This window comes from Meles meles, chromosome 1 (assembly GCF_922984935.1).
Source record: "Meles meles chromosome 1, mMelMel3.1 paternal haplotype, whole genome shotgun sequence".
Lineage (NCBI taxonomy): Eukaryota > Metazoa > Chordata > Mammalia > Carnivora > Mustelidae > Meles > Meles meles.
This window is the reverse complement of record NC_060066.1, coordinates 153,224,747-153,244,484: the sequence shown is the minus strand read 5'-3', so window position 1 is coordinate 153,244,484 and position 19,738 is coordinate 153,224,747. Positions and strand designations below refer to the sequence as shown.

The following is a 19,738-nucleotide window of genomic DNA, read 5'->3' as shown; positions in this document are numbered from 1 at the left end:
TATTTTATTTGCAAAAGAACTCAATAAATACTTGTTAATAGGAATACACAATGTAAAATAATATTTACCTAGCTTTAGAACATATAAAAAGAACTTCAGAACATCAATATGACCAAAATTTCCACAGTAACAATTATGCTCTAACACAAAACAACTTTTAAGAGCAGAGTAAAATGGTAGATCTCAAATAGAACAAAAATATCATAATTTGTCCCATTGTATAGAAAGGTAATGGGCAGAGTCATATATTGATTTAAAATAGATCCATTTAGGGTGTCATGTGAAATTATATATATATTTTTAAAGATTTACTTATTAATTTTAGGGAGAGAGCATGAAGGGGAGGACCAGAGAGAGAGGGAGAGAGAATCTCAAGCAGACTCCTGCTGACTGTGGAGTCCAATGCAGGGCTCAATCTCATGACCCTGAGATCAAGACCTGAGCTAAAACCAAGATTCGGACACTTAAATGACTGTGCTACCCAGGCACCCCTGAAATTATATTTTCTAATAAAATATCCAATGCAATGAAAATTTGCATGAAGTTAATAGTTTATTAACTTCTAAACCATTCAATGGTGAGTATCCTTAACTCAGGACAAAGATGTATATTAACTTTCTAAATTCAGGTAGTTCTGTAGACGAACCGGTATTAAAAGTGAAAATATTCCATTTGGGAGCATATTGTTGGTCAGTAGTTGAGCCCTGATGGTTATTCTGCAAAGATGTAATAGTTCACATGGATCTTTGTATCTTGTTGAAGAAATGTAGTCCAGCCAATTAGAAATAATTGGACGTCTTCCTAAACTTAGCTGCGTCTGAAAAAAGGGGAAATATTTTAATTTTGTAATATTAATCACTGGTTAGTCCAAGTTATTAGCATTTTTATTTTGTATTTAAATTCAGAAAATAGATCTTAAATTTATATAACCCTTATAATATTTTTTACAAAGCTTTTTAACGAGGCAAGTATTTTTATTCCCCTTTTATTCTCACAGTGATACATAAATTTTAAATATGTCTAAGGAAAAAACATTATTTCTTACAACTATGAATCTGTATATGTTTTTCATTTTAGACAGATCACACACTTATGTTTTATCTACTTCTCCTTCCAGAGTAGTGTTGTCAACTTGGCTATACACCAGAATTATCCAGGGGACTTTAAAATATACAAATGCTGGTTTTACTCCAGAAATTTTGATTCAATTCGTCTGAGGTTGGGTACAAACAACATAAATCTTAAAAGTCCTCCCAGGTGATTCCAAACATTGTAGAACAAAATTTCATACTGCTAAACTGTGAGAAGTCTTGATAGGAACCTATCTATATGAAAAGATAAATTTTCAAGTTTTAGTTACGATGCCCTTTTATTTTTTATTTTTTTTTTAAAGATTTTATTTATTTATTTGACAGAGAGATCACAAGTAGGCAGAGAGGCAGGCAGAGAGAGAGAGAGAGGGAAGCAGGCTCCCTGCTGAGCAGAGAGCCCCATGCGGGACTCGATCCCAGGACCCTGAGATCATGACCCGAGCCGAAGGCAGCGGCTTAACCCACTGAGCCACCCAGGTGCCCCAGTTACGATGCCCTTTTAAAGATTTAATTCTAGAAGCTAAATGTAAATGAAGTTGATTTAAGAAGAAAGAATACAGACATTTCTGTATTATAGAGATATTTCTGTGGTAGAACCTGTAATCTATAGACTATATGGTACATTTGCTTAAATGATATGTAACTTTATTATTTATCCCATATTTAGCTATTCAAAGAATATCTGGTATTTGCCTTAGCACCTAAGCACAAAGCATTTAGCTCATTGCTTGGGATCATTGCTAGGGTATAAGAAATAGTCTCTGCTCACAGAACTGAGGGATATATATATATATATTTTTTTTTTTTTTTAAGATTTTATTTGACAGAGAGAGACACAGCAAGAGAGGGAACACAAGCAGGGGGAGTGGGAGAGGGAGAAGCAGGCCTTCCGCTGAGCAGGGAGCCCAATGCGGGGGCTCGATCCCAGGACTCTGGGATCATGACCTAAGCTGAAGGCAGATGCTAAACTGACTGAGCCACCCAGGTGCCCTGAGGGATAGATATTTTTAATTGCACAAATATTTTAAGCCTTTATATTTTTATTTCCTGGCATGTGATTATATTTGTGAGGAGAAATGTAACTCATTTTCAAATATTCTGTAAAGAATTCTATTAAATTTTTAGTTTATGATGTTCTTAAGACATAGAAATCCTAATAAACACTGATTATTGTGTAATTAGAATATAATAATGACATACATCTACTTAATTACTACTAAAAAAACTATAACTTTTAAAATAATTTATTTAGAAGACAAAGTCATGAAATAAAGGACTAATGTTCAACATAATTTAGATTTTACCTATTTTAATTTGTAAGCCTACACTCGATTTTTAATTTTTCACTGGCTACAATTCATAGATAAAAAACCAAATTCAATCTTGTTTCACAATTTTATCTTAAAATTATTGATCAATATTTGAGCCCAAACCCAAAGAACTATTTTGCTTACCTCTATTTCCCTGATTGAAATGGCAGAAAGCACTCTGGAACATAGCACTAAACATGTTTTGGCATCTTCCTGGATGTCTACCAATTCATGATCAACCATTATTCTCACTCTTGAAGGGTAGAGCAATATTGTTATCACAATGTTGATGGGGTTTTTTTCTCTTTCTAAGATTCCATATTGCAGGAGTATTTTCAAGATATTAGATTGTCTTGTCTGAGCTACATAGAGTAGAGGTGTGATGCCACTTAGTGGACTTGGACAGTATACTGGTGTGAAAGTTCTGTAAATCAAACAAATGATAGTTTCACTGAATACAGAATTAACAATTGTGGTAAGCACTTTGTCTTAATAGTAATGGGGACGTAATAGTATTATCTTAAATATTAAATGTTTTAAATGACTTTTAATGTAACTTTACCTTTATGTATGTCTTAAAAGAGTTTTCTATTCTATGAATCTAGACCAAACTGAAAGTTAAAAAAAATAAGAAAATTCCCATTACACATTTAAACTTTGCACTTCTAAAAACAAACAAAGATTTAGATGTATGGAAAGTTTACTTTTACTTTTTTTTTCCAGAATTTTTTTGTTGTGTTATGTTAGTCACCATACAGTACATCATTAGTTTTTGATGTAGTGTTACATGATTCATTATTTGCATACAGCACTCAGTGCTTCATGCAATCCATGCCCTCCTTAATACCCATCAGGCTCACTCATCCCCCCTATCCTGTCTCCGTTCTAAAACCCTTCGTTTGTTTCCCAGAGTCCATAGTCTCTCATGATTCGTGTTCCACTCTGTTTCTCCCCGCTTCATTTGTCCTTCCTCCTAATGTCCTCCTTGCTATTCCTTTTGTTCCACAAATAAGTAAAACCATATGGTAATTGACTTTTTCAGTTTACTTTTAGTAATAGCAATTATGTTTCTCACTGGAGAAATCCTATTGTTATCAGAACCAGTATTATAAAACTGAGGTAGCTCTGGAAAATTTAAAACAGAAAAGGTAAAAAGGCTCTTTTTATTTCACTTTATTTGTAGAATAATTATGTGACCATTTTGATACCTTTTTATTTGTTTTCTTCTTGGTCAGTCATGAATTGAGTTTGGAAATTAGATGAGAAAGGAATAAGTGCAACTAACGTAATTTTATTTTTTTCACTTAAATAAAGTTAGGATTGGTATTTGTAGGTTTAGGCAATGAAAATTTTATCTTTTCTAATTTTATGTAGTCCTTTCAATTGAAATAGTTATGTTTGCTAATGAATTGGTCTCTATATGTAGATAGGACATGGTATAACCAACCACAGAGGTTTTATATTATCAAGTCTTGATTTGGCCAGATAAAAATGTCTTTCAGTACTAAAGAAAGGGAAGTTGTATTCATAATCCTTTGTTTCTGGAATTCTCTTGATTGGTCTAATAAAATACTAATATGTTTTGTAGAACATCATACAAACCATACATACTGGTTTTGGACAAATAGGAGAGCAAGGAGAACATTATTCAAAAAGAGGAATTTTAAGATTGCATATATTTAATTAATGAGGGAGGCAACACAGTATAATGCTACAAACAATGGAAATTTAGGGGTTCTAGATTTGAGGTTTGGTTTTTCCTAATTCTCTATGACGTTGGGTTAGTCAGTCTCTTTGAGTCTTAGTTTCTTTATGCATTTATGTTTTTATTTGCTGATTAATTAATTAATTGAACATTTGCTTGCCCAGAGTGTACTGAGTACTAGATACAGAGAAATGAAGGATACAGTCGTTTATATCAAGATGCTTATTATAGTCTAGTAAATGAAATGGACAAATAATTCAATAATACAGTACAAAATTATAATTGCTATGATAGAAACATGCTTGGTGTACTGTAGAAGCACTGAAGAGAAGCACTTAACTCTACCTGGAATAACCATTGTTCAGAGGTTATCTTGGAGCTAAGATTTGAAAGGTTAGTAGGTTTTTATCAATAAAAAAGTTAGAAGTAATGTCTCATTTACAAGCATATAGCAACATTGGAGGATTGTTGAACCACCTATATATAAAGAGTGTTTTGTATTAGATATGTTCTCTGTTGAAGTGTATTTAGAAGTCCCCAAAACCTCCCTTGCAGTGATTCCCTTGTCAGAAGCTCCAAGAGAACAGTTTGAAAATCCTTAGACCAACTAGTTTATCTCCAAAGCTTCATTGAGTGTTGAAACGCCAAGATTTTGTGATTTAAAAAAAAAAAAAGTGATGTAGTGAAGAGTAGCATCTTAGAAATTAAGAAGTTTAGTTTTTGTTGTAACTCTGCCAGCATTACTATATATATCTTTCTAAATTCTGCATATAAATATATACATTCTCTGTTGGAATAATCTCCAGATCAATATTTCCCCAGACATCTCATCTTTTTCATATATACTTCCAATATATATCCCAAATTGAACTCCTAAACTACTTCTCCTTCTGCATTTCCTGTCCTGCTTATTGGTATTCACTTTCCCAAACCACCATTGCTTCCAACTTTTTCACAGTTTTTGATTTGTATATGTACTTTCCCTCCCTTTTCAGTTCTGGCAAGTCTTGCTCATCATATAAGACTTCAATAAAAGACTGTTTTTGACCTGATCTTTCTTTTCTCATGATACTTTGTACATTGCTCTGGTAAGCCCATACCATTTTGGACAACTTAATGTCTCTAATCTTTCATTTTCTTATCTTCAAAATAAATGAGTGAGCAATATGTGCAATAAAAATTTAAGCTCCAAACATGCTTTAAAAAAATTTTTAAGTTCCACAAGGACAACAGTTTTCGTCTGTTTAATCTACTATTATATCCCTAAATGCCTGGAATAATGCTTAGCCCAGAGTAGACACTCAAGTGTTTGTTGATTTTTTTACTGTTATCCAGAAAAATATATATATATACATAATTAAATTTATTTTGTGACTTTTGGACCTAACAAGACTATTAGTGAAGTGCAGTCATTTAAACTTTTCAAAGGCAATCTAATTTACTCATCTTGCTCATTCTTTTTTTAAATCAGATATGTCTTTTTATTGAAGTAACTGATATTATATTAGTTTCAGGTCTGCAACATAATGATTCAATATTTATATACATTGCGAAGTGATTAATTTAAGTCTACCATCTGTCCTCATAAAAAGTTAGAAAAAATTTTTTTCTTGTGTTGAGAACTTTCAAGATCTACTCTCAACACCTTTCAAACATGCAATAAAATATTATTGACTGTAGTAATCATGCTGTAAATTACATTACTATGAGTTCTTTGTTTTACAACTGGAAGTTTGTACTTCTTGACCCCTCTTACCCATTTGACTTACCCTCAACCCACCTTCACTCTGGCAACCATCTTTTCTCTGTGTCTATGAGTTTTTTGTTTGTTTTGCTTTTTAGATTCCATATAAGTGAAACCATGTTATTTGTCCTTCTCTGACTTAGTTCACTTAGCATAATACTCTCAAGATCATTCCATGTTGTCACAAATGACAGAGCTTCATTCTTTTTTCATGTCCGAAATATGTTATATACACTGTGTGTATATGTATAAAATCACATCTTCTTTATCCATTCTTCCATTGCTGGACATTAGGTTGTTTCCATATGTTGACAATTATAGATAATGCTGTAGTGAACAGTGGGGTGCATGTATTTTTCGTATTAAAATTATTGTTTTTTTCAGGTAAGTACTCAGAAGTAGAATTGCTGGATCATATGGCAGTTCCATTTTTAATCTTTCAAAGAAATTCCGTATTGTTTTCCATCGTGGTTGCACCAATTTACATTCTCACCAATATTGCATAAGGGGTTTCCTTTTCTTTATACCCTAAACACAACTTGTTACTTTTTGTCTTTTTTTTTAAAGATTTTTTTATTTATTTGACAGAGAGAGAGAGATCACAAGTAGGCAGAGAGAGAGGGGGAAGCAGGCTCCCTGCTGAGCAGAGAGCCCGATGCAGGGTTCGATGCCAGGACCCTGAGATCACAACCTGAGCTGAAGGCAGAGGCTTAACCCACTGAGCCGCCCTGGAGTCCCTATTTTTTGTCTTTTTTATAACAGCCATCCTGACAGATGTGAAATGGTATCTCATGTTTTTAATTTGCATTTCCCTGATTACTGATGCTGAGCATCTTTTCTTTTTTTTAAACTTTTTAAATTTCATTAATTTTCTTTAGAGAGAGAGTATAGAGGGGGAAGGGGCAAAGGAAGAGGATGAGAGTATCTTTTTTTTTTTTTTTTAAGATTTTATTTATTCATTTGACAGAGAGAGATCACAAGTAGGCAAAGAGGCAGGCAGAGAGAGAGGAAAGCAGGCTCCTGCTGAGCAGAGAGCGGGATGCGGGGCTCAATCCCAGGACCCTGGGATCATGACCTGAGCCGAAGGCAGAGGCTTAACCCACTGAGCCACCCAGGTGCCCCGAGGATGAGAGTATCTTAAGCAGGCTCCATGCCCAGCATGGAGCCTGATTTAGGGCTCCATCTCACAACCCTGTGATCTTGACCTGAACCAAAATCAAGTGTTGAATGCTTAACCAACAGAGCCACCTAAGTGTCCCCTTTTCTAAATTTTTAATTTTTAATTAATTTTTTAAGTAGGTTCCATGCCGGACATGGAGCCCAATGTGGGGCTTGCACTCACAAACAAGCCATCCAGGGCATCCCTTGAAACATCTTTTTACATGCCTGTTAGCCATCTAGAGATCTTTTGAAAAATATCCATTCAGATGCTCTGCCCATTTTTTTAATAGGATATTTTTATTGAGCTGATGAGTTCTTTATATGTATTTTGGGTATTAGCACCTTATTAGATATATCATTTTCAAATATTCTTTTTCCCATTCAGTACCTTGCCTTTTCATTCTGTTGATGGTTTCCTTCACTGTGCAGAAGCTTTTTAGTTTATTTTTGCTTTTGTTGCCATCTCTTTGGGGTCAGATTCAAAAAATATTGCCAAGAACAATGTCAGGGAGCTTACTGCCTATGTTTTTTTCTAGGAGTTTCATGTTTCTGTCTTGCATTCACGTCTTTAATCAATTTTGAGTTAATTTTTGTGTGTGGTATAAGATAGGGTCTAGTTTCATTCTTTTGCATCTGACCAGTTTTCCCAACATCACTTATTGAAGAGACTGTCTTTTCCCCATTGTATATTCTTGTCTTTTTAAAAAAATAATACTAAATAACCATATATGCATGAGTTTATTTCTGGGCTCTCAATTTCGTTCCATTGATCTGTGTGTCTGTTTTTAATGTCATACTGTTGTGATTACTATCTTTTTTAATATAGTTTGAAATCTGGGAGCGTGATGCCTCCAGCTTTGTTCTTCTTTGTCAAGACTACTTTCATTATTCAAGATCGTTTCTGTTTTAGCACAAATTTTAGGATTGTTCTAATTCTGTGGAAAATGCCATTCAAATTTTGATAGAGATTGCATTGAGTCTGTAGATTGCTTTGGGTGATACAGACATTTTAATAATGATTCTTTTATGCTAGCAAGGATGCAGAGAAAGGGGAACCCTCCTACACTGTTGGTGGGAATACAAACTGGTGCAACCACTCTGGAAAACAGCATGGAGGTTCCTCAAAAAGTTGAAAATAGAGCTACCCTATGACCCTGCAATTGTACTACTGGGTATTTAGCCTAAAGATACAAATGGAGTGATCCGAAAGGGCAAGTGCACCCGAATGTTTATAGCAGCAATGTCCACAATAGCCAAACTATGGAAAGAACCTAGATGTCCATCAACAGATGAATGGATAAAGAAGAAGAGGTATATATATATATATATATATATATATATATATATATATACACACAATGGAATACTATGCAGCCATCAAAAGAAATGAAATCTTGCCATTTGTGACAACGTGCATGGAACTAGAGGGTATCATGCTTAGCGAAATAAGTCAGTCAGAGAAAGACGACTATCATATGATCTCCCTGATATGAGGAAGTGGAGATGCAATGTGAGGGGTTTGGGGGTAGGAAAAGAATAAATGAAACAAGATAGGATCAGGAGGGAGACAAACCATAAGAGACTCTTAATTTCACAAAACAAACTGAGGGTTGCTGGGGGGAGGGGGGTCGGGAGAGGGTGGTGGGGTTATGGACATTGGGGAGGGTATGTGCTATGGTGAGTGCTGTGAGGTGTGTAAACCTGGTGATTCACAGACCTGTACCCCTGGGGCTAATAATGCATTATATGTCTATAAAAAAATTTAAAAATTATTTAAAAAATGATGATTCTTTTAATCCATGAGCACAAAATATCTTTCCATTTGTGTCTTCTTCAATTTATTTCATCAGTGTCTTATAGTTTAACCCCCTTGGTTAAATTTATTTCTAGGTATTTTCTTCTTTTTGATGCAGTTATAAATGAGATTGTTTTCTTCATTTATTTTGCCAATAGTTCATTGTTAGTATAAAAACACAACAGATTTTTGTATAGTGATTTTTTTACCCTGCAACTTTACTGAATTTATTTAACTATTTTGGTGGAGTCTTTAGAACTTTAGAACTTTCTATATATAAAATAATGTCATCTATATATAGTGACAGTTTTCCTTTTTCCTTTTCAATTTGGATGTATTTTATTTTATTTTTTAATTTATTTCAATTTATATTTTATTTGACTAATTGCTATGTCTAAGACTTCTTTTTTTTTTAATATTTTATTTATTTATTTGATAGAGAGAGATCACAAGTAGGCAGAGAGGCAGGCAGAGAGAGAGGGGAGAAGCAGGCTCCCTGCTGAGCTGGGAGCCCAACGCGGGGCTCGATCCTGGGACCCTGAGATCATGACCTGGTCTAAAGGCAGAGGCTTAACCCACTGAGCCACCCAGGCGCCCCTATGTCTAAGACTTCTAATACTATGTTGAATAAAAGTAGTGAGAGTGGGAATCCTGTTGTTCCTGATCTTAAAGTAGTGGCTATATTGTTAGTTGTGGTCTGTCATATATAGTATTTTTGATGTTGAGGTACCTTCCATCTATACCTTTCAAGATAGTTTTTATCATAAATGGATGTTGAATTTTGTCAAATACATTATCTTCATCTATTAAAATGATCATATATTTTTTACCCTTCATTTTTTAAATGTGGTATATTATGTTGATTGATTTGCAGGTATTAAACCATCCTTACATCCCTGTAATAAATCCTATCATGGTGTATGATCCTTTTGATCTATTGCTGAATTTGGCTTCCTAATACTTTGTTGAGGATTTTTGCATACATGTTCATCTGGGATATTAACCTGTAATTTTATTTTACTTATTTTTTGCAGTGTCCACATCTGGGTTTGCCATTAGGGTAATTCTGGCCTTATAAAATGATTTTGGAAGTGTTCCTTCCTCTTCAATTTTTGGGAGGGTTTGAGAAGGATGGATATTAAATCTTCTTTGAATATTTGGTAAAACTCACCAGTATAGCTGTCTGAGCCTGGACTTTTGTTTGTTGGAGAGTTTTTGATTACTGATTCAATCTCTTTACTAGTAATTGGTTTATTCAGACTTTGTATTTCTTCACAGATCAGTCTTGGAGGATTGTATGTTTCTGGGAACTTACTCATTTCCTTTAGGTTGTTGAATTTTTGGTGTATAATTGTTTATAATTGTCTCTAACGATCCTTTTGTATTTTTTGGTGTCAGTTGTAATTTTTCTTTCATTTCTGATTTATTTGGACTATTTCTTGATGAATCTGGCTAAAGGCTTATTAGTTTTATCTTTTCAGAGAATCAGTTCTTAATCTCATTGATCTTTTCTATTTGATCTTTTGTTTGTATTTCATTTATTTCTGCTCTGATCTTATTTCATTCTTTCCGCCAACCGAGCTTCATTTGTTTTTCTAGCTCCTTTCAGTGTAATTTCTTTTGTTTTAAAGATTTTATTTATTTATTTATTTATTTATTTAATTGAGAGGGAGAGAGAGCACAAGCAGGGGGAGGGAGAAGCAGACTCCTGGCTGAACAGGGGGCCTGATGGGAGGCTCTATCTCTGACCTCTAGGATCATGACCTGAGTCAAAGGCAGACACTTAATCAACTGAGCCACCCAGGCATTTGTAATTTTCCAGTATTATTATTATTCATTTCTAGTGTCATACTATTGTGTTTGGAAAAGATAGTTGATATGATTTCAGTCTTGGATTTATTGTGAGTTGTTTTGTGGTCTAACATATAATCTTCCCTGGAGAATATTCAGTGTGCACTTGAGAAGAATGTATACTTTGCTGTTTTTATATGTAGTGTTCCACATATTATATATATTAAGTCCATCTGGTCTAATGTATCAACTAAGATTAATATTTTCTTACTGATTTTCTGCCTGAAGTATTAATCCATTGGTGTAAGTAGTATATTAAAGCCCCTTTCTATTGTTTTATTGTTGTCAATTTCTCCCTTTAGGTCTGTTAATACTTGCTTTATATATTTAGATGCTTCTATGTTGGGTGCATAAATATTTATAAATGTTATATCTTATTATATTGACTCTTATTTTTTATAATACCCATTTTTTGTCTTTTATTACAGTCTTTATTTTATTTTTTTTAAGATTTTATTTATTTGACAGAGAGATAGAGATTACAAGTACGCATAGAGGCAGACAGAGGGAGAGGGAGGGAGAGGGAGAAGCAGGCTCTGTGCTGAGCAAGGAGCCCAATGTGGGGCTCGATCCCAGGATCTGAGGCCATGACCTGAGCAGAGGCTTAACCCACTGAGCCACACAGGCACCCCACAGTCTTTATTTTAAAGTCTGTTTTATCTGGTGTAAGTGTAACTACTGTAGCTTTTCGGGGGGAGGGGGTTCCCATTTGCATGAAGCATCTTTTTCTATCACTTTACTTTCAGTCTGTGTGTGTCCTTACATATGAAGTAAGTTTCTTGTCAGCATTAAGGTGGAGGGGTAATGCAAAGATGGTACATATCATGCCAGCACTAGCAAAGTAGAGGGAGAATGCTGAAAAGATGTCCACTGGTGCCTTTGTTACTGGAAAGTCTCAAAAGAATCTGTCCCTCCAGCAGATACCTTAAAGTTAGCAATGATTCTCTTTCACATATGGTCTAAACACTTTTCAATCTGCTGCTTTTGTACTTGGTCCCAAAGTGAATGTGTTTGCTTGCGAATCCTCTAAGAGTGGGATCTCCATTTCAAACTATAGCACTATTTTTTCTGAATGTAAGTCCTGTTGGTTTTAAAGCCAGGTGTTTTGGGGGCTTATCTCTCCAGTGCAGGTCCCAAGGGTTGGAGTGGCTGATGTGGGGTACAAAAACCTTGTTTCTCAGCTAGAAGCTCTGTATTTGTGAGATCACTCTTGATTCCTTCTCTTTGTGGGCTGGCATGCCAGGGGTGTGGTTTTTGGCAAGACCATGTCTTTGCTTCCCCTACCCATTTAATGTGGTTTGGTAATCTTTTTTTTTTTTTTTTTTTTTTTGAGTGGGGCTGGAGAGGGGCAGAGGATGAGGGAGGGAGAGAATCATAAGCAGGATCCAAGCCCAGCATGGAGCCCAATGCAGGGTTCTGATCTCACAACTTGGAGATCATAACCTGAGCCAAAATCAAGAGTTGGGTGCTTAGCCAACTGAACCACCCAGGGACACCAGTCTTTTAATATTTTGCTCTGGATGATCTGTTCAGCTAATTTTGGGGGGTTTTTAAAGGGGGAATTGTTGCATATGTAGATACAGATTTGTTGTGTGCATTGGAGGAGGTGAGTTCAGGATTCTTCTATACTACTGTCTTGAACCACCTCTGATCTTGTTCACTCTTAAGATATTTGACTAAGAATATTGTTAAGTATAGGCATTCAGGAGACTTGGGGGACAAAGATACCACAAATGGTCCTTGGTAAGATTTGGGGGTATTAGTTGATTTTAAAATATTAAGATTGATACTACCTTAGAAGTAATTTTGGACCAAAAATTTTGAAAAACATAACTAAAAGTCAAATAGGCTTAAAATGAGATTTAAAAGTCTAATCTGTACCCAAATGACATGATTAATCCTCATGTTTAAAGAGCATGTTACTGTAAACCAAAATTTGCTTAATCTGTACTGACAGTTAATTATAATGGTACTTATATGGATGGAGTAAGGCAAGCACAGCAAGAATTAGTTTTTAAATGTGAAGTTAATGAGCTGAACCCTCTGTATCTGAAAACCTGTCATATATGCTTATGAAATGGGGCATAATATTTCCATATAGACTTGCAGAGAATGATTCAGTTTTGTAGCTATACTAATTAATTCTATTTTTTCTACTCCTCTTTTAATTTTTAGCCACCAAATTTAAGGGATGCTTCTCTATAATATTATTTCTGATATTTAAGACAGTTGAGTTTCTTGGAACCATGTTTTATGCTAACTTAGTAAGGCTATTTTCTCTGTTATCCACCTACCTCTTTGGCTGTTCCTTTTCAACCACCTTTTACTGGTTTCTCTTTCTCTGCCCTTAGCATCTAAGTAAAGAAGATTTGGCCTTTTGACTAATTTTCTTTTGACTTATTGTTCTCAGGCAATTTCATCCATGACCATAACTTCCATTACTGTCTATTAATTTATTCAACAAATATTTATTGAATGCATACTGTATACCAAGCTCTGATTTAGGTGCTTGGGATATGTGAATGAACATAACAAAGATGGCTGTTCAACTTTTAGCAAGGGAAAACAGCACAGAATGAAAAATCAATGTAAAAAAAAAGAAAACAACAGCAGCAAATGAACATATAGTGATTGATGCTGCGCAGAGAATTAAAATAGTATTATAATAGTGAATGATGGTTTCTTTAGATGATGAGACCAGAGAAAGTCTCTTTGAAGAGATGACATTTTTACTGTATTCTACCTGATAAAAAGGAACTAGTTATAGGAAGATCTGAGTGAAGAGATTTCTAGGTAGAGAGAACAGTTATTATTTTATTATTTCTTAATTTTAGTTTTAAAAATTTGAGTATAGTTGGCACACGATGTTTCATTAGTTTCAGGTGTACAACCCAGTGACTCAAGTTTATACATTATGCTGTGCTAACAAGTATAGCTACCATCTGTCACCATACAATGCTGTTACAATATCATTAACTATATTCCTTATCCTGTGCCTTTTATTCCTGTGACTTATTCATTCCATAACTGGAGGCTTCCACCTCCCATTCCCCTTCACTCATTTTACCCATCCCCTTAACCCCCGTCCCTCTGCAACCATCAGTTTGTTCTCTGTATTTATGGGTCTGTTTCTGCTTTTTCTCTGTTTATTTATTCATTTGTTTTGCTCTTGAGATTCCACATATGAATGAAATCATATGTTACTTATCTTTCTCAGTCTGACTTATTTTGCTTGTAGGTAATCGTCATTACAGGACCTTCAGACAGGAATGAAACTGAAGATATTCAAGAAACAGAAAGGTCTGGGTGGCTGGAATATAGTGTTCAAGGGGAAAAATGACATGAAATTGGGTTTGGTTGATATAGTGAGAGACCAGATTATGTAGGACTTTTTTAAAAAAAAACGGGTGTTGAGTTTGAATTTTATTTCACTTGTAGTAGGAAAGATTTGGAGGATTTTAAGCCTGGGTGATATGATGTATTTCACATTTTTTTAAGATTGTTCAGGCTTCTGAGTCAAGAATAGATTATAGGGGTTGAGAGGGAAGAGTGGAAGATGAAAGACTCTTTTATAGTCTATAGCAGTTGTGCAGGTAAGAGATGAATGTGGCTTCATCTAGGTTAAAAATTGAGGAAAGAAAAGTGTAATTGGGGTATGTTTTAGAGACAAAGTCAAAAGGACTTGCTAATGTGTTGATGAAAGAAAGAGAAGAATCAAGAATAAATCCTGGATTTCTGTCTTGAGCAAAGGATAGAACAAAAGGGACCATTAGTAGGGAATTCAGGGGAAGGAGCAGTTTGACTGGGAGAGAGTGAGTTAGATTAATATTCTGTTTTATTTCTGTTAAGCTTGAGATGCTTTGTGGAGATGTTGAGTAGACGACCTTATACAGGAGGAATCTGGAGCTCAGAGGAAAGGTCAGGGTTGGAGAGAGAGACTGGGGAGTCATTGGCATACACATAATATTTAAAGTCACGGGACTAGGTAAAATCTTTGAGGAAAACAGAACAGTCATGGCTGGGAAACAGAAGGATCCCTGGGCAAAGGAATGGTTTACCTCATAAAATAGGTAACTACCACTAGAGTTATTCAAGTAGAGACCATATTAGCATCAGACAGAGATGTTCAACATAGAGATGCTGTCCAAGGTGGAAGTTTGCCAATGAATTCATAGATCCCATCTGAATCTAAGTAAGATTCTATGATTCTGAAAGATTCAGATGGTGTTGTGGTCCGTAGGATTGGATAGTAATGTATTTTACTGTGTGGATGTATCTAAGTCAAGATTTCTTTATTTTTAAAACTGTCACTTAAGACAGTTAATGACACTGTATCATATCCCACTGTGTGTTTCTCTTCATTTCGTTTTCCTTCCACTCTTCAGTTTTCCCCTTTTGCTTCCCATTTAAAAGTTTTAAAAATGTATCTTCTCTTCCCGTTTTACTCCATTTTTCTTTTCGTTGGGCCTGCCAGGGACGCACATAGGCATTACTTAGCCCAGCTAGTGACACTAGAACCTGCTGCTCTTTGCAAAAGTTATAGATATAATGATCCTTAAAACAACCAAAAGGTGCTATTTGGGGGTTTTATTTACTGATATTCCAGACTGCAGCTATTAGTTCATGTACTTGGGTGATCATTAAGCAAAGCAATCTAGTGGTTCTCCAATATCACAGTGATATACAATCAAGAGAACAGCTGCTTCAGGCAGAATCTAAATTGGTTTAGACTTTAACTGATCTTATCTGTCTTGTTTTTTACTGCATTCTTGCTCCTATCATTGTGCTTAGCTAGTATAGTGCCTTATACATAGTAAGGTGGTATATAAATAATTTGTTGAATGAGTGAACAAATGCACATTGGTTCTAATCAAACTATTACCCAATACTGTAGAGTGAGGTAGAGATACTGCAAACTAAGTAACTTTAGAATCTATATTATGGACTTTCCAAAGAGTACAATGAATATTTATTCTAAAAGATCCTCAGTAGTATTCATTAGCTAGCTTGACATTTCAGAGTATGTGAAAATTTTGTTCTAGAACAGACTTAATCAGGTATTTGACTTCATTGTGCTCACTCTTGAAGAATTTGGAGTTAAATTTATCAATGTTTAACATACAAAAAGGGAATTATTATGTTTAATAACTATTACTAAGTGAATATTTGTGTATATTCTGAATTACACTTTGAAAGTCATTTTATATGCATATATATATGGTGTTGTGGTCCGTAGGATTATAATATATATATGTTATCGGTATGCTCAAGAAGAGGAGATCACAGTATTACCCAAAATAGTGTTTTGGTCTAGTTAGAGAAATCTAAGTTGTTGAACATGCCATTACCTTGAGCACTAACATGTAAACTTTATAGTGCAGAACCTCTAGAAATTTATTGGTATGTAATAATGTGTGTAGAGGGGGAATTATTGAATCAATAATGAAGGAATGAAGGAGTAAATGAATGAGCAATCAAGTCAGGATTACTCATCTATATATAGCCACTATGCATATTCATTTTAGAAAAAAAAAGTAAAATAATCTCCTAAAGAGAAATTTTCTCCTTTTATGGTGAAAACATGAGATTATTACCTCCATATCAGTGCCAGGTTACAACTTCTGTCTTGAACATAGTCCTTTGTCTTCTTGAGAAGCAGTTCCACAAAGTCAGGGTTACCTTTTCTGGCAAAAACCCAGTACAGAATTGTATTCACACATATTTCAGTAAATTCAAGATTAAAATTTAGCTCAAAACGGTATCCTGATTTTTCCACAAATGCAATATAATCTGAGAGTAGTATGTCAAACCCATCCAAGTCGACATACCTCAGAATTTTTGCCAGGGTTCTGTAAATCCTAGGTTCATAACAGTGATATCCCCACTGACCCAAAAACTGCAAGGATGGTCGTTTAACAATTTTGTCAATGAGATTGCAGAATATATTGCTTCTTGGACAAGAAGTCTTACGGCATAATTTAGAAGATTTACTCATTGCTATTTATGGCAACAATATAGAAATAAAATCACAGGCAGTCATACTGTAATCCTTCAGTTACATATTTTGATAATGTGATAGGCTTTACTCCATAGACAGGAAGTGCCCTTTAAACTGTAGCCAGAAAAAATATCATAAGAAATATTACCATAAAGTACTGGGTGACATCACAATAGATGATGATCTGTCATCAGCATAGGTCAGATATTTGGGATCTTATATGTGACTGGTGACATTTGAGAGAGACATATTGGACATAAATGTCATGTGTAATAGCTAAGAGCTAATATTTTTAAATCTAAAGCTTCAGCTCAAGCCAGAATGTATTTTTGTGAAGTACTTAAAGCACATTTGACAAAATAATATTAATAACCAGGTTGGTTATTCCTTTTAGGCTGTCATGTTCAGCATGAGTACTGCATGTTCTCACTTAAACCTCATAGGATATTTTCTCTGAGGAGATAGAGACATAGAAAGTTTATGACATCTGCCAAAAGGCACTATATTTCTTCTCAGAAAAGCTGCCATTCAACATTAAACAACATTTGGAAACTTTGCTTTAGAATTTAGAAATTTATAGAACTTATTCCTTTAAAAATTAGGCAGAACATACACAGCTTGGACATCAAAGGTGTTTCAAGCTTGATGTGGCATCCTTGCCCCAGTAAAATAAAGGGGAAATATGGTTGTTTTGTCGTTTGTGCTTCAGCCACATTTCTGTTAAATTTAATAACTTTAGGTGCATTTATTAGTAATTTTAAAGGTACTTGAGTTTTTTTTTCCTTTTGAATATTTTTCATGAAATCAGAGAAAATAATGTCTCTTTAAGTAAATGAAATTATAGCTTTGAGTTTACTATAATTTACTTCCACTAATAGTGAATTTAGTTTTCTAAAAGCTCTAAACTCTGTTTTCCTAGGATTAACAGAAAAAACTAATAACTTATGTCAGCTTTCTGAAAGCCAGGATTATTGTTATTTTCCTCGTCTTTTTATTTTTTCCACGTCAAAAAATATATTTTTTAAGTGAAATATTTTTATTGATTTCTTACATAAGGGTCTTAAAAAATTGCAACATAATAGGACCAGTGGAAATTATTCCTGGGGTAATCATGTTGACAGTTTTATGCATAATCTTAAATATTTTTATCTTATGTATATAAATAGATATATCATTATATACTTTGCTCTTTTTATACAAATGGAATAATATTATAACTGGTTCTATGAACTGCTTTATATTTATATAATAATGTATCATTGATACCTTTGTATGACCATTTATAATAATAGTCAGCTGTTATGTATTACTTACCATATACCAGGAACAGTTTTAAGTACTTTATTAACTCCTTTAATCCTTATATCAACTCCACAGATAAGGAAGTGAAGAAGCAGAGCCTAAATGACTTTCTCAAGATGATATGTCTAGTAAGTGGTTAAGTTAGCTCTTGAGCACAGGCCGGATGGTGCCAGAACTTTTACCTCTACTTTCTCTGTTTCTCAAAAAAGAGAGATCTACTTTTCCATTTGTATGGCTAGTTTATGAATAGTGGTCATGAAATAAGAGCTCTGCACTTATATTTCAAAAACATAAAGACAGGGGTACCTGGGTGGCTCAGTGGGTTAAAGCCTCTGCCTTCGGCTCAGGTCATGATCCCAGGGTCCTGGGATTGAGCCCCACATCTGGCTCTCTGCTTGGCAGGGAGCCTGCTTCCTCCTGTCTCTCTGCCTGCCTCTCCGCCTACTTGTAATTTCTGTCTTTCAAATAAATAACTAAAATCTTTAAAACAAAAACAAAAACATAAAGACACAGATAGTAGATTCATCCTGCTTTTTGGAAAAAAAAAGTGTCATTAACGTAGTAACAGTGTATATCTCTGCATGTATAAATTTCACTAATTTTACTTCGTTTTTCATTATAATTTTCCTTAAGGTTTGAATGTCAATGAATATGTATTTTTTTTTTACTTTTTAAAAAAATTAAGATATAATGTATTATTAGCACCAGGGGTATAGATCTGTGAATCATCAGGCTCACACATTTCACAGCACTCACTATAGCACATACCCTTCCCAATGTCCATAACCCAACCACTCTCTCCCTACCTCCCTACCCCTGGAAACCCTCAGTTTATTTTGTAAGATTAAGAGTCTCTTATAATTTGTCTCTCTCCCAATCCCATCTTGCTTCATTTTTTCCTTCCCTACCCCCAAACCCCCCACTTCACCTCTCAAATTCCTCATATCATAGAGATCATATGATAATTGTCTTTCTCTGATTGACTTATTTAGCATAATACCCTCTAGTTCATCCATGTTGTTGCAAATGGCAAGATTTCATTTCTTTTGATGATGCATAGTATTTGTGTGTGTGTGTGTGTGTGTGTGTGTGTGTGTGTGTGTGTGTATACCGATTCTTCTTTATCCATTTATCTGTTGATGGGCATCTAGATTCTTTCCATAGTTTGGCTATTGTGGACATTGCTGCTGTAAATATCCGGGCCCTTTCGGATCACTGCATTTGTATCTTTAGGGTAAATACCCAGTAGTGCAATTGCTGGATCGTAGGGTAGCTCTGCTTTCAACTTTTTGAGGAAACTCCATGCTGTTTTCCAGGTGGTTGCACCAGCTTGCATTCCCACCAACAATGCAGGAGGGTTCCCCTTTCTCTGCATCCTCGCCAGCATCTGTCATTTCCTGACTTGTTAATTTTAGCTATTCTGACTGGTGTGAGGTGGTATCTCATTGTGGTTTTGATTTGTATTTCCCTGATGCCGAGTGATGTGGAGCACTTTTTCGTGTGTCTGTTGGCCATTTGGATGTCTTCTTTGCAGAACTGTCTATGTCCCCTGCCCATTTCTTGATTGGATTATTTGTTCTTTGGTTGTAGAGTTTGATAAGTTTTTAATAGATTTTGGATACTAGCCCTTTATCTGATATGTCATTTGTGAATACCTTCTTCCATTCTCTCAGTTGTCTTTTGGTTTTGGTTCTGTTTCCTTTGCTGTGCAAAAGTTTTTGATCTTGATGAAATCCCAATAATTCATTTTTGCTCTTGCTTCCCTTGCCTTTGGTGATGTT

At 34.8% G+C, this 19,738-nt stretch overlaps 1 protein-coding gene across 1 annotated transcript; it reads right to left on the bottom strand.

Annotated features, from left to right (window-relative positions):
• Nucleotides 1-610: 610 nt before the first annotated feature.
• Nucleotides 611-16,652, bottom strand: ASB17 (ankyrin repeat and SOCS box containing 17). The gene is made up of 3 exons (XM_045978584.1): nt 16,252-16,652; nt 2,546-2,825; nt 611-817 (listed from the first exon to the last, which is right to left on the bottom strand). Exons 1-3 carry the CDS (start codon nt 16,650-16,652, stop codon nt 611-613), a joined length of 888 nt encoding a protein of 295 aa, XP_045834540.1.
• Nucleotides 16,653-19,738: the final 3,086 nt, after the last annotated feature.